Source organism: Callorhinus ursinus, unplaced genomic scaffold (genome assembly GCF_003265705.2).
Source record: "Callorhinus ursinus isolate GAN/ISIS: 27379988/994484 unplaced genomic scaffold, GSC_fseal_2.0 scaffold3, whole genome shotgun sequence".
NCBI lineage: Eukaryota > Metazoa > Chordata > Mammalia > Carnivora > Otariidae > Callorhinus > Callorhinus ursinus.
Window position 1 is genome coordinate 62,569,881 of NW_027397065.1, and position 15,568 is coordinate 62,585,448.

At 33.8% G+C, this 15,568-nt stretch overlaps 1 protein-coding gene across 5 annotated transcripts in view; it reads left to right on the forward strand.

The window, feature by feature from the left end:
• RICTOR (RPTOR independent companion of MTOR complex 2) overlaps positions 1–15,568 on the forward strand; it is a 122,200-nt gene that overhangs the window by 76,645 nt on the left and 29,987 nt on the right. For all 5 annotated transcript variants that reach the window (XM_025867367.2, XM_073890965.1, XM_025867368.2 and 2 more), the window contains 16 exons: positions 2,316–2,383; positions 3,322–3,404; positions 4,438–4,525; positions 5,770–5,860; positions 5,970–6,036; positions 6,173–6,253; positions 8,225–8,325; positions 10,324–10,489; positions 10,792–10,893; positions 11,010–11,056; positions 12,521–12,656; positions 13,052–13,251; positions 13,494–13,620; positions 14,214–14,378; positions 14,585–14,661; positions 15,138–15,216. In XM_025867367.2, coding sequence (XP_025723152.1) covers positions 2,316–2,383; positions 3,322–3,404; positions 4,438–4,525; positions 5,770–5,860; positions 5,970–6,036; positions 6,173–6,253; positions 8,225–8,325; positions 10,324–10,489; positions 10,792–10,893; positions 11,010–11,056; positions 12,521–12,656; positions 13,052–13,251; positions 13,494–13,620; positions 14,214–14,378; positions 14,585–14,661; positions 15,138–15,216 — 1,678 coding nt within the window. The remainder of the gene's footprint in view (positions 1–2,315; positions 2,384–3,321; positions 3,405–4,437; positions 4,526–5,769; positions 5,861–5,969; positions 6,037–6,172; positions 6,254–8,224; positions 8,326–10,323; positions 10,490–10,791; positions 10,894–11,009; positions 11,057–12,520; positions 12,657–13,051; positions 13,252–13,493; positions 13,621–14,213; positions 14,379–14,584; positions 14,662–15,137; positions 15,217–15,568) is intronic.

The window sequence follows — 15,568 nt, forward strand, 5'->3', positions numbered from 1 at the left end:
GGCAGTGATACCATATTCACAGGATCCAGGGATTAGGGCATGGAATCTTGAGGGGATGGCAGACATTTTTAGAATTCTGCCTACCAGGATGAGTGAGAGATGAGCCTTGGCTATTTTTTAGAGTTGGAGGGGGAAGGTACATTCCACCAAAATCCTTCCTTATCTGTTTGGTTCTGTACTTTATTTAGTTCCTGGAGTATGGGTAGTTTCTGGAGCATGGGTACATTTCGGCCAGGGAACAAGGGAAAATGGAGATATTTTTTAAAAATACTACAAATTTATTAAATAGGTTAGAGAATGGATTACCAGACAGTTACTGTAAGTTTGTCACTAACATTTTCTTTTCTTTTTTTTCCTTTGAGAGAGAGTGAGCATGAGCAGGGGGGAGGGGCAGAGGGAGAGAGAAAGAATCTTAAGCAGGCTCCACGCTCAACCTGGATCCTGATGCGGGACTCTATCTCATTACCCTAGATCATCACCTGAGCTGAAATCAAGAGTTGGACGCTTAACCGACTGAGCCACCCAGGCACTCCTGTCATTAACATTTTTTTTTTTTTAAGATTTATTCCTTTATTTGAGAGAGAGAGAGAGAGACAGAGAGTACAAGCAGGGGGAGAGGCAGAGAGAGGGAGAGGGAGAAGTAGACTCCCCGCTGAGCTGGGACCCCGATGTGGGGCTCCATCGCAGGACCTGGAGATCATGACCTGAGCCTTAGATGCCCAACCATCTGAGCCACCCAGGTGCCCCTGTCACTAATATTTTTAAGAGAAGGAGCACTGAAAGCTTTATCCCATAGTTGTCTAATTCTCATTTCTTCCACCACCCCACCTCCTCATTTTAGTTTCTCTTATATTCTCACTTATTTGATGCTGTAGAGCTTAGTGTGGCTTGTTAGTGTGTCTTTTTAAGTGTTTCATTTTTCTTTTGCAGACTGATTGCTCATTTAACTTGATTTTCTGTCTTTTTTTTTTTTTAATCCACCCCCTCTGTTTTTTCTTTCCCAGTTCTCTGGAGTTCTGTATTCTCAGAATTGTTAAGGACTTTATTAGGGAAGACAAAAAGCTAGCACAGAAAAAGACAGTTGAGAGAATGGAGGTGGTTGAGGTGGCATAAATAGTATAAGATTGCTATTAAGTATTGATACTGGCCATAAGCCAGTGGAAAATACTTAATGAATATAAATAGTCTCTTGCTTGATTAATGGTCATAAACTATTGCATAAGAAAGAACAGTGAGATATTTGGATACACAATTAAAAAAAAATAGCTGGTGATATTAATATCTAGTTATTTAATATCGGTGAATATATGGATTGTTGAGCTTGCATGTTAGAAATGCTGAAATAAAAAAAGGAAAGAAAAGAAAAGAAATGCTGAAATAAGTTTGAGGCAAGAATTTTCAAGTAAAGAGAATATATGTGGTAGGGCACCTGGCTGGCTCAGTGAGAAGAGAATGTGACTCTTGATCTTGAGGTCATGAGTTCGAGCCCTACATTGGATGTAGAGATTACATACATACATAACAAATAAGCTTTAAAAAAAAAAAAGTATACATGTGGTAAAAGTAAGAGGTAATTTTCTTTGCTAAAGGGTAGCCTTTTGACAAGGATGCTTATTTAATAAATAGGGCGGTGCTGTCTGTAGTGCTCAATTAAAGGTGTTAATGAGGTATCTAAGAATAGTTTTCAGAAAGAGCAGGAAAAGTAGAACTAAATTGAAAAGTAGAATTTATAACTTATTTTAAACTATGTTGGGAATTTTAGATTTTTACTTTCTTTTTCTAAGTAATCTCCACATCCAGTGTGGGGCTCGAACTCATAACCCTGAAATCAAGAGGCACATGCTTGGGGCGCCTGGGTGGCTCAGTTGTTAAGCGTCTGCCTTCGGCTCAGGTCATGATCCCAGGGTCCTGGGATCAAGCCCCGCATCAGGCTGCCAGCTCAGCGGGAAGCCTGCTTCTCCTCCCACTGCCCCCTGCTTGTGTTTCCCCTCTCACTATGTCTCTCTCTGTCAAATAAATAAATAAAATCTTAAAAAAAAAAAAAAAAAAGAGGCACATGCTCTACTGACTGAGCCAGCCAGATGCTCCAAACTATGTTGGGAATTTTAAATTGGGATGGGGGTCAGTATATAATTGGGTAATTTTCTTTGAGGTAGATCTGACCTTTTTTCTTTTTTTAACATGTTTTATTTCCTGTGTAAATATTTGAATGTTAACTAATGATAGTTTTTTTTCCTGATACAGTAGAGGAATATCTCACTTTTTATTTTCACATTTAATTTCTTTGATCTCTGCCCCTTGCGCGCTCCCGCCAGAGAAGACAGAGAAGCAAGGTTTCTAGCCAGTAAAATGGGAATCATAGCAACATTCCGGTCATGGGCAGGTAAGCTACTCTGTGCTGCTTAATAAGAAAAACTTGGTTATTTTTTCAAATGTTAAATTACTATTGCAGCATCTAATTTAGATGTTAACCTAGTTTTACCTTTGTATGTTATTATTAGAGTGAGGGATTTGTACAAAATTACTAAAATTGACTGTAAGTCAGTGTGCTAGTGATTACCTGGGTGATTAAAAAGTCTTTTTGTGGACATGAGCTTTCCATTTGCCTTGAGTAAATACCCAAATGGAATTGCTGAATCACAAGGTGGATATATGTTTAGTTTTATAAGAAACTGCCAGACTTTTTATCAAAATACTTACATATTTTATTCTCCCATCATCAGTGTTTATAAGTTCCAGTTGCTCTGCATCCTTGCCAGCGTTTCATGTCCTCTTACATTTTAGCCATACTGGTGGGTGTGTGATGGTATCTAATTGTGAATGTTACTTAGATTTACCCAATGACTAATGATACTGAATATTTTGTATGTGTTATTGGCTGTTCACATATCTTCCTTTGTGACATGATATTAGTGTGCTTTAAATTGTTTGACTTAATTCTTCCACTTAAAATTTCAAAAGACAAATGCCAAGCAGATTTTTTAACTTCATTTTAGGTTAAGAAGGTATTAGGTAAGAGAGACAGAATGTTGTCCTACTCTCTCCAGTATTCTGACCCTGAGACATCAGCAAGCAGGAGTAGTAGGCAGTCAGATTGATGAACTTTTTTGGGTATGCAACAAGCAGAAGAAGGAATTTAAATGGTAAAATTACTGATAATCTCTAGTCAGTAGGGAAATGTTACTTATAACCAAATAATAGCATAATTTTGGAGTTATCTGGAAAAATACCACAGATTTTATATTATGAATACATTGCTGTAGATTTTTTCTTTTGAAATTTAAATCAGTGATTTTTTTTTTTCTTTTTTATCCTCTTTAGGTATTATTAATTTATGTAAACCTGGCAACTCTGGGATCCAGTCTCTAATTGGAGTACTTTGTATACCAAATATGGAAATAAGGGTAGGCAAAAGTTACTCTAATTGTTTCATTCCCAGACTTTTAACAGAGGAAATTAATTGTAAAAAAAGTTATTTTAGGTGTTGCTTTTTCCTCATGAATTGTTCATCTGTATCATAGAGCATTGAAAAAAATACATTAATGAATGTATACTACTTAGTTAAACCCTAAGGCTAATACAAATAATTTGAAATAGTGATGTTGTTAGAAAATGCGGCTGAATTAAAAACTGGATTAAAATATGAAATTATGTTTTATTCATTAAAAAATGCAAACAGAAAAGGTGGTTTTCATTAAAATTGAGTTGTTAATATTTATATGCTTATTTATTAGATAGAGTCCTAAATTATTAGTGCATAGCAATTTATATTAAACAGCTAAAACAAATTGAAATTGGAGAGAAAAAAATGAACTCTTCAGTGGTTCTTCCTTTTCCACTTAAATGTTTTTGTTTTGTGTTCAAAAAAATACAGTTTGCACTTTTCTTGTTTTTTTATTTGAACCAAACCTGGAGTTGAAAAATATTAAGAAAATACTAGCTAGGAGTACCTTGCTTAAAATGTGAACTGAAACGCCTTTAGACCATGGGAATGGAAAGACATGATTATAGATGGAAGGATCTATAAGCAGGGAACTAAAGGTTGGGGCAATTCACTTGACTCTTTACTTCACAGATGGTGAAAGAACATGGTTTTTGGAGTCTGGCCCACTGAGCTTTGACTCCTGATTTTAGTCTTTATAGGTCCATGACCTTGGGCAAATTACATTTAACCTGTAAATCTATTTCTCCATATGTACTGCAATGGGGATAATAAGAGGTTAATTGAAAAGATTAAATTGTATATGTTGTAAGCACGCCGTAGTTATCTCTTCTTGAGTATAGGCCTGAGATGACAAGTTTCTGAAATACGGAGTTCTGTTTTTATCAGGTTTTCTTCTGTGAATAGGACATTTAAAACATCTGTTTTAAATCTTTAAATTTAAAGGAAGATTCATTCCATAAAAATAAATGAAGTGTATTTATTTGCACTTGCAGCGAGGTCTGCTTGAAGTGCTCTATGATATATTTCGTCTTCCTCTACCTGTTGTGACTGAAGAATTCATAGAAGCACTGCTCAGTGTAGGTAAGTACTGAAGCCCATTTGTATCTACTCATATACTGTGATTTTTAAGATGATTTAGCTAATACACAGAATCCCTCAAAGGCAAAGTACTAAACTAAATATTAAATACCATTCTTTTTTTTTAAATTTTATTATGTTAATCACCATACATTACATCATTAGTTTTTGATGTAGTGTTCCATGATTCATTGTTTGCATATAACACCGAGTGCTCCATGCAGTACGCACCCTCTTTAATACCCATCACCAGGCTAACCCATCCCCCCACCTCCCTTCCCTCTAGAACCCTCAGTTTGTTTCTCAGAGTCCATAGTCTCTCATGGTCTGTCTCTGCCTCTGATTCCCCCCTTCATTTTTCCCTTCCTACTATCTTTTTTTTTTTTTAACATATAATGTATTATTTGTTTCAGAGGTAGAGGTCTGTGATTCATCAGTCTTACACAATTCACAGCACTCATCATAGCACATACCCTCCCCAATGTCTGTCACCCAGCCACCCCATCCCTCCTACCTCCTACCACTCCAGCAACCCTCTGTTTGTTTCCTGAGATTAAGAATTCCTCATATCAGTGAGATCATATAATACATGTCTTTCTCTGATTGAATTATTTCGCTTAGCATAATACCCTTTAGTTCCATCCACGTCGTTGCAAATGGCAAGATTTCGTTTTCTTTGATGGCTGCATACCATTTTCTTACTGCATCATCATAGCATTAAATTAATATAAAAATAAAACCTCATATCATCACCTAGGTATTGCAAATGAGCAGTGAAATTAGTAGAAAAATGGGCAAAGAAAGAAATTAGATTATCTAATTCTCGCTATAATTTTATTTTAGCCAATGACTCCTAAGTCCCAAAATGAAAGATGTTTAGATCTGTGTACATCAGTAAATCATTTATTTTCTGTATGCCTTTTCAGTCTTTTTTTTAAACATTGTTTTAAGATTTATTTATTGTTTTTAGCAGGGACAGGGGCAGTGCAGAGGGAGAGAGAGAATCTCCAGCAGACTCCCCACTAAGCCAGGAGTCCTACGTGGGGCTCAGTCCCACAACCCCTAGATCATGACCTGAGCCAAAATCAGTGTCGGACACTTAAACCGACTTAGCCACCTAGGCACCCCTCAGTCTATTTTTTAACCAACATTTTACAACATTATTTATAGCCTGACTAGCTGATGGTAACTGATGTGTTTTAGTGATTTCTCATTTTCTTCTAACTACCGAATTTTAACTATTTTAGATCCAGGCAGATTCCAGGACAGTTGGAGGCTTTCAGATGGCTTTGTAGCAGCTGAGGCAAAAACTATTCTTCCTCATCGTGCCAGATCCAGGTAGGATTTAGAGGAATAGTTCAAATTTATTACAATTGCTGTTTTTATGTTAAATTATGTAACATATTGAACAGTATCTAAACTGTTTCTGTACTGTGTTTATTTCTAGGCCAGACCTCATGGATAATTATTTGGCACTGATACTCTCTGCATTTATTCGTAATGGACTTCTAGAGGTAAGATTTATAAACCTTATTTTATTTTTTTAAATTTCTCTGACAAAGTTCTTTCAGAGCAACAAGCATATAGGATCCGTAAATGTGTTCCTACTTACTATTTTGCAACAATAATATTTTCTTTTTATTTTCAAAGGGTTTGGTTGAAGTGATAACAAACAGTGATGACCATATCTCAGTTAGAGCTACCATCCTTTTAGGAGAGCTTTTACATATGGTAAGTTGAGCAACTTCTGATTATGTTTCCTACCATTAATGTTTTAATTTATAAAATAATGTTACTTTGTAGTATCTCAAAAAGTAAATTTGCTTTTTTTGAAAAGTGTTTGTCTTTGCATTGCAAAGAGCCCTTGATGCCTTGTATCTGTCTATACATATATGTACATATAGTATGTGCATGTATATGGTACAGCTAGTTCTATAAATGGAACATGTAAAAACTAAAAAGTACTGAATATTTTTATACTCACTTTTATGTTGACATTTTGAGTCTTATAAATCTTAATGTGTATCAGACCTGCTGCCTAATAAGCAAGAAATTACAAAACTAGATATTTAGTCAGGTAGCAGTGGAATTGATATGGCAATCAGTGCCTGAATTTTAGAAAACTGTGAAAAAAAGTGGAAGTTTAACTCCCTTGTTTGAAAACATTCTCTGCAAACTTGTGAGTTGAGGTTTAGAAGGTGAGTTCTTTTTGTTTTGTTTTTTTCATTTTGGGGGGGTTTGCCTTGATTTTATGACATCAGTAACTTCTGGAAACAAGGAGCTAGGAAAGTGATCCGACCATTCTCTACTCCCAACAAATCAAGCAATGGGAGAACTGATTGTTTGCAAGATAGAATTCCTATTTATTTCTAAGTCACCTGTTCATTAATAGAATACTAAATAAAAACCATTTTAACTGATTAAGGAAGAAGTAACCTTGTGGCAGATCTTTTAAAATTATTTTATGATTTTCTCTTACTGGCAGAGTACTTTTTGTTGTTTCAACCTCCTCACCCCTGCTATTTTTTTTTTTTCCCAAATAACAGCTGGTCTCAGTGAGGTAAAGAGAATTAAACAGAGTTTAATGGTAACTGTCTTGTTTACCAACGAATTGTTTAGCCACATCCTCTGTTCTCCTTCAGTCCATCCATGGAAGAATTAAGTAATACTGCAGATTTTTTTTTTTTTAAGATTTTATTTACTTCGTCAGAGAGAGAAAGAGGGTACAAGGAGGGGGAGGGGCACACAGAGGGAGAAGCAGGCTCCCCAGTGAGCAAGGAGCCCAATGCAGGACTTGATCCCAGGACCATAGGATCATGATCCGAGTCAAAGGCAGACAGATGCTTAACCGACTGAGCCACCCAGGCATCCCTTCAGATCTGATTTTTTTTTTAATGAATTAATTTTTTAAAAGATTTTTATTGTCAGAGCGCACGCGTGCGTGCAAGCACAAGCAAAGGGAGAAACGGGCTCTCTGCTGAGCGAGGAGCCCGATACGGGACTCAATTCTAGGACCCTGGCATCACGACCTGAACTGAATGTAGATGTTTAACCAACTGAGCCATCCAGGCGTCCCTTTTATTTTAATTCTTGATATATCATTTCCTGTAAGATTATCAATATCTAGAATTATTTGCTCTTTATGAAGTAATCTTTTTTATAAATTTAATTTTTTCCTTCCTCCATGACCAGAATTCTTTATTCCCTTGAAATATAAAAGCTGGTCATTTTGAGTATAGTGGTATTAGTTCATTGCTTATTATGCTTTCATTTTCTGGCTTCCACACATTAATTAATTTACTTATCTTTATTGGTAGAAAGCAGATTGAGTGGTGGATTTTGCTTGGAAAGCAGGATTAATGTAACATAGCACTGGATCTAAGTTTTGATATGTAATCCTTTCAGATCATTTAAGAATTGAGTTTAATTGTAATTACATTTTAAGTTACCACTTAAATTATAATTTTTGTTATAATAAAAGATCTGTAAAATTCAGAGTTTTAATTAATGTGAGTCTGTATCTTCATTCTTTCTCATCCTTATTGAAAGTAGGTAAGATAAATTATAATAAGTAAGTTTGTATTGGAAAGTGAATCATTAAGTTCATTTCATGAGTAAAACCGTTAATATTTTATCTATGGATAATCTATAACAAAATATTTCTATTTGTCAACTCTTAAAAAATATTATGTTTCATTTTAGGCAAATACAATTCTTCCTCATTCACATAGTCATCATTTACACTGCCTACCAACCCTAATGAATATGGCTGCGTCTTTTGATATTCCCAAGGAAAAGAGACTGTAAGTATCAGAGCTGTAGCAAAGACTGTACTTGGTATATTTAATACCCATTTTGATGACCTTCTCTTCTTTTTAAAATTCTGTGTGTGTGTGTGTGTGTGTGTGTGTGTGTGTGTGTGTGTGTGTGTCTAGATAAAGCTTGGAAATTCTTTTTTTTTTTGGAAATTCTTTTGGGATGCCTTACAGAGGAGAGGAAAATTGATAGTATTATTTAATATAGGCTACAGAGTATTATAGCTTAGAAAAATCAAGGTTTTTTTAGCATTTTTCTGGACAAGGACATAAACTTTCTACCACATCATTAAAAATGTTTGAGAATTTTTTGGACTATTTATGTTTTGAGTAGCAGCTCAGGCTTTTTAATGTCTAAACTATTTCAAGTTAATAAAGCACAAAGTAGCAATGTATTCTTTTGTATGTGTGATTAAAAATTTTAGAATTTAGTAACCCATACTATAGGCATTGAAGTAAGCTAACCTCTTAAATGTGAAGGAGATATTGCAAACAGAATTTATAAACAAAGGTATGATAATACAGCTGTAGCTCTGCTGAAATTTCAGTACTAATAATAAAATATAATTTACAAGGTAAAGATGGAGAAGCTTGATTAGAAAACCCTAATAGGAATCTTTTTCATTTGGTTAAGATTATGTCTAAGCCAGGGGTGTTTTTTTCTTTTCCTTCCTTCCTTCCTTTTTTTTTTTTTTCTTTTTTTAATTTACCTATTATGATCAAAGAAATCCATATTTGGACTTTTTTTTGGTAATATTAGTGAAATGTAGTTCATTAGCTATTCAGAACTTGAATTTTTATTGACAGGTATACATTTCTTAAAAGTTTAGTTAGCTTTATTAATTCAGAAGTACACATATGGCCTCACTGTAAGTAAATAATATTCTATTAATTCTAACTCTGCCATTAAATATACTATTATTTAATAGAATGAAGTTGTATTATAAACTAAGAGTTACTAGGGATTATCTCGGTTCTAACTCTAGGCTTCCATTAGTAATGATAGCTTTCAGCTTTTTTTTTTTTTAAGTTTATTTATTTAAGCAGCCTATCTCTATATTCAGTGTGGGTCTCAAACTGACAACCCTGCGATCAAGAGCTGCATGCCCTACTGACTAAGCCAGCCAGGGTCCCCTTTCAGTTTTTATTTTAGTAGTTTCATGATGGAAAAGTGGATTTCCCAAAGCCTGGTAGACCTAACCTCTCTGGGTCAGATTATGGCCATGAATTTCAGGGTTCATCAAGATTTCAAATTTACCTTCAAAATTTCAGCAATAATAGTCTTATAATGGTTTTTTGGTTTTGTTTTTTTAGCTCAGCAAGCTCTCTTTACTTTCAGTACTTGCCAATCTGAGAGCATCTCAAGGTTTTAAAATTTTAAATCTGATTTGTTTTTACCAGAAGTTCTGGAGTTGAGACTTGATTGCTACCAGATTGTTGAAAACTGTGCTTTTATGGACCACAAACAAGGAATTAAAAATAAGTTTTAAAAGGATACCATTAACAGTTGCAGATCAGTGGGGGAAAATAGAGACTGTACAAATTGATACTGGAATCAGTTATCCACATGGTGGGGGGGAAATGAAATATGCCAGCCTTATACCATAAACAAAAATCGGTTTTGGCTGGTTTAAGGATATAAATATGAGAAGCAAGTTTTTAAACTTCTATAAGAAAATAGAGAAAACTAGGTTTCTGACTTCCTGGGAGTTCTTAAAACCAGTATACAAAAAGTGCCCACCACCACAGAAAACAAGATTAGTAAATACATATTTAGTTGGGTCTACATAATTAGTGTTTCTTCATACAAATCAGCAGTGTTCTTGATTGTTTTTCCTTTGTGGTTCCAAATTTGATTAAATAATTTACTTTTAGTAACAATCTCTAGCCTTGAATTTATATATTTTACTGGAGTAATTTACCGAAGTGCTCTCTTTAAAATTATGCTAGCTTTGCTACAGAATTAATTCAATTTTTTTTAATTAGGCGAGCCAGTGCAGCCTTGAATTGTTTAAAACGCTTCCATGAAATGAAGAAACGAGGACCTAAACCTTACAGCCTTCATTTAGATCACATTATTCAGAAAGCAATTGCAACCCACCAGAAACGGGATCAGTATCTCCGAGTTCAGAAAGATATATTTGTTCTTAAGGTACTGACATGAAATGTCGCAATTTTTAACTTAGTTTCCTAATTTTTAACTGATGGATTTTAATATGCATCTACTTGCTTGAGTTAGTTTTATTCATGCTTACGGATTTTCAAATGGCTTTCTAGTTTTATAATGACTAGGCAGTTTAGAGCTATGTTTTTATAACTTGTTAAAGTTAAAAAGCCTTGCTAATTCATCCTTAAATGAAAAATCTTTCTTTGTATTTTTAAAATTTGAACTTAGTTTTCTGAATGTGAAGATAATTTGCCTTAATTTTCCGTATTACTTTCTCATGATTTTAGGATACAGAGGAAGCTCTTTTAATGAACCTTAGAGATAGCCAAGTCCTTCAACATAAAGAGAATCTTGAGTGGAATTGGAATCTTATAGGGACCATTCTTAAGGTATGACAAGATACTTCTTGGCTATGGCTTCATTTTATTATTTATTGTAATTCATCATAATTATATTTTGGGAATTGATAAATACATATATGATATAACATATTATGTTTTTCTAGTGGCCAAATGTAAATCTAAGAAACTATAAAGATGAACAGTTGCACAGGTACGTAACAACTGTTTTGCATTTAAATTGAAAGAACTTAAATTTGAGTTGTATTATGCCTAATACCTGTGAAAAGTAATAATTGGTATTTTAAAGATACATACATACATTTTAATAGTATTCAGTAGGTACATGTATACATTTTTGTATATACTCTTATAACCTAAAAGCATCAGCTAATTCTTTTCCTAGTTATTTATATTCTGGTTTTAGTTTGGAACAAATGAAGTACTTCAGATAAAAGTTTCTCAAATTGGGGTAATGTCAACCATGTTGTAATCTTAGCCCTAAGGTATGAGGATGACATAATAAGGACATAAGTGTTTCCCTCCCAAAATGATGGCCATTTTTACTATTCTACTTCTACTTGCATTTACATCTGACTTTGGAGGGTTAGCCATTTTTCCTCCTCTTTACATTCCCCTTAACCAAGTTGATGTTCTCCATACCTTTCATAAAACATACTAACGTTCATGGCATACACAGTACTTCAAGCTACTGTGCAGTTCTCTAGTACCCCAGTGCATTTTTCCTCATCCTGAGTTTAGACTAATCCACTACCAGTACTGATCTCATTCAGTAAGAGAGCCTTCATGTTTCTCAAAAATTTATGTCCTTAACATTATTATTTGGTTGTATTCATCTACTCATGGTTTTAACTTAGTATCTGTATTAAGTTTATACGGAATATATATAAACTTAAATTGGAATAAAGAAGCATAGCATCAACTTTTCATACTGCTTGAGAACAGAGATGAAGTCTCATTCAACTTTGTTTCTCCATATCCTGGAATTGGCACCATTATTGGATTGGATTGTAGTGCATGAAATGAAACTGAATTAAGTTAAATGGAAGCTTAGCCCATAATGTTGAAAGCTATAACACTGAAATATAAATTATGTTCATTGGTCATGAATTCAGTTGCCTAAATTTTACCTGCAGCTTTTGTGCTTGGCTCTTTGCCTAATTTTGAAAAACGGACAGAATTGTAGTATGATTTATTTTGCTTACAATTATCCAGTATAGGATTATTGTATAGAGTCATGGGACAAAGATTATCACAAAATACAGTAAAAGAAAATTTATGTTCTGGTGTTGTCTCATATTTATCCAAGCTTATCTTCTGGCCGTGTTGTATATCTGCATTTTTCCAGCTAGTATCTTTGTTCTCTACTATTTCTTTCAGGCATCTCACCATAAAATTCTTATTTCACAAGATATTCTTGACATTTTAGGTGTTTTTTTGGTTGGTTTTTGGTATTTTGTTGTTTTTGCATGCGTGTGTGTGTGTGTGTGTGTGTGTGTGTGTGTATGTAATGTACCAAATGTGTTTATTCCTTGCCATTTACCCCAATGGCTTAAATCCAAAACATTCAAAACCATATTATATATCTTAAGCTATGGTTAAGATTTTAAAGTAATTTTGGTTTCTTACTTTGTTGCTAATTTTATTTTGCTCTTAGGTTTGTACGAAGACTACTTTACTTTTACAAGCCCAGCAGTAAATTATATGCCAACCTGGATCTGGATTTTGCCAAGTCCAAGCAGCTCACGGTTGTGGGTTGCCAATTTACAGAATTTCTTCTTGAGTCTGAAGAGGTAATAAGCACTTTGAATATTTTCCAGAGCAAATGTTTCTCATTAAACTTGCCCCCTTCCTTTTATTTCTGAGTATGCATAGTTGTATTTAGAAACATAGGGAGTGAGCCCAGACCTAGATTTGAATCCTAACTCTTGTCACTAGCTAGTTATGTGACTTTGGACAACGTATGTGCCTTAGAGAAGACCTGGTTTTCTCTTTGTAAAATGGAAGATAATACAATCTTCATGAAGCATTGTGTTGAATGAGATTTAAAAGAACATACTCAGTGATTGGTATCTGTTATTAATAACTTCATCATTATCATTACGTTTTTTGGATTTGTTTAAAGTTAATTTTCTAATTATAGTCACTAAGTGCTTTTCCAGTAATATTACAATGTATTTGCTTTTAGGATGGGCAAGGATACTTAGAAGATCTAGTAAAAGATATTGTTCAGTGGCTCAATGCCTCATCTGGAATGAAACCTGAAAGAAGTCTTCAAAATAATGGTTTATTGACTACCCTTAGTCAACACTACTTTTTATTTATTGGAACACTTTCTTGCCACCCTCATGGAGTCAAAATGCTGGAAAAATGCAGCGTATTTCAATGGTAAGTATCCCTAGGTTGTCTCAGTATATTCCTGAACTTTATTTTTTAATGTAGTCTGAAATGGTATGCTTTTTATTCTGTGTACATGTATTTGGTAAATTTTATTAAAATACAAAAAAATTAGAGTTATTTTGATGGCTTTGTGACTCTTTTTTATGTGATGTTTGTCATTAAATGCTTTCTTTTAGAAATGCTTGTTTATATTTTCATCCTTTTTTTTTTTTTTTCTTTTTTCTTTTTAGTCTCCTTAATCTCTGTTCCTTGAAAAATCAAGATCACTTACTGAAACTGACCGTTTCTAGCTTGGACTATAGCAGAGATGGATTGGCGAGAGTCATCCTTTCCAAAATCCTTACTGCAGCCACTGATGTGAGTATAACATCAACAAAACTATATTTTTTATAGCCAGTTAGTTCAATACTTCATAAAATTTAGCCAAGCAAAATTAATTATTAATTCTAAGAATATGGGATGGAATTTGAGTTTACTCTAAAACAGTAGTTCTTCCATGGGGCGCCTGGTGGTTCAGTGGGTTAAGCGTCTGCCTTCGGCTCAGGTCATGATCCCAGGGTCCTGGGATCGAACGCTGCATCAGGCAGGCTCCCTGCTCAGTGCGAGGCCTGCTTCTCCCTCTCCCTCTGCTGCTCCCCCTGCCTGTGCTCTCCTGCTCTCTCTCTCTGTCAAATAAATAAAATCTTTTAAAAAAATAAAAATAAAAGAGTAGTTCCTCCAAGGGAACTGTGTATAGTACCCATATCTTTCTATAAAGGGGAAGAAGCAGCTAGATTGAAACAAATATTTTATTTACTAGTACTAAGAAAATATATCAGGGACTAGACCCTCAATTACAATTTTTCTGCCATTTTTAAGTAGCAAAACTGTCCCCCCAAAAAGTCCAAATAGGCTATCCATGAAGTTTGGGGTTTTTTGGTTTGTTCTTATATTTTCATTTATCTTTGTAGGCCTGCAGGCTGTATGCAACAAAACATTTAAGAGTATTATTGAGAGCTAATGTTGAATTCTTCAATAATTGGGGAATTGAATTACTGGTGACCCAGCTACATGATAAAAACAAAACTATTTCTTCTGAAGCTCTTGATATTCTTGATGAAGCATGTGAAGACAAGGTGAAGGTTTATTGTTTTATAATAAAATACTTAGACATGAATTTTTATTTAAGTATTTTAATTATTAAATTAATTTTAATTATTAAAGTACTCAATTTTAATAGAAAATTATGTGGAATTATAATGTACTTAATACAGATGTTTTGGAAACAGAATTTACTTTCATTTTGCAATTGTTAATTTGCCCTAATAATTACCTTTTTCAGGCCAATCTTCATGCTCTTATTCAGATGAAGCCAGCTTTATCCCACCTTGGAGACAAGGGTTTACTTCTCCTTCTGAGGTAAACGTTAAGTAAATTTTTCTTACTTATGTTTTTTGTTGTGTTCTCTTTAGAAGTGTGTTTTAAAGTTGGATTCAAATCCAAATAGGAAACACTTTAAAGAGTTTAGCATTAACTTCTGAAAGAGGTCTATTTTAGAATCTTAGATATCCTTCAATACTGAAACTCATTGTTTTCCTTAATGTTGTTTCATTGTTTTTCATTGTTTTCCTTAATGTTTGCTTTACATTTCTGTGTGTCCTTATGATTTTCATGACATTTTCTTTACTGTGATTGGATTCATGTGCTTTTTCAAGATTATGAAAATTTATTTGCATTTGAAATTACAGTAAATAATAGTCGACCTTTTACTCTCAGGAAGAAGCTATTCCTAAAGTCTTTTAGCTCTTTAAACATAGTATTGCTTAAGATAGTTTAACTCCTTAAACAGTTGTAGTCAGACTCTGTGTTAAACTATTGTTTGTTTTCATTTACAGATTTCTTTCCATTCCAAAAGGATTTTCCTATCTGAATGAAAGGGGTTATGTAGCAAAACAATTGGAAAAATGGCACAAGGTAACTTTCTGTTGAGTAAGCTTCAATTTATGTTTTTATCTTAGGAAATAGATCTATGAATTTAGAGGATTTTTTATATCGAAGTCTTAAAGCTAAAGAGGTCAAATACTTAAACATTCATATGAAGTCAAGTCTTAAATTCTATGTAATTATTTATGTTTATATTTATCCATTTTTTAAACCACATTTTAGAGCAAACTATTGATTTTGTGTATATTCTATTGCAATTTTGCTTTCAGTTTAATTGATACAATCTACCGGTATAATTTATTAACCCTATTTACTATCATTTCTTTTATTCTTATTCTTGGGTCCCTTATGATAGCTCTTTTAAGCTCTAACTAAAACAATT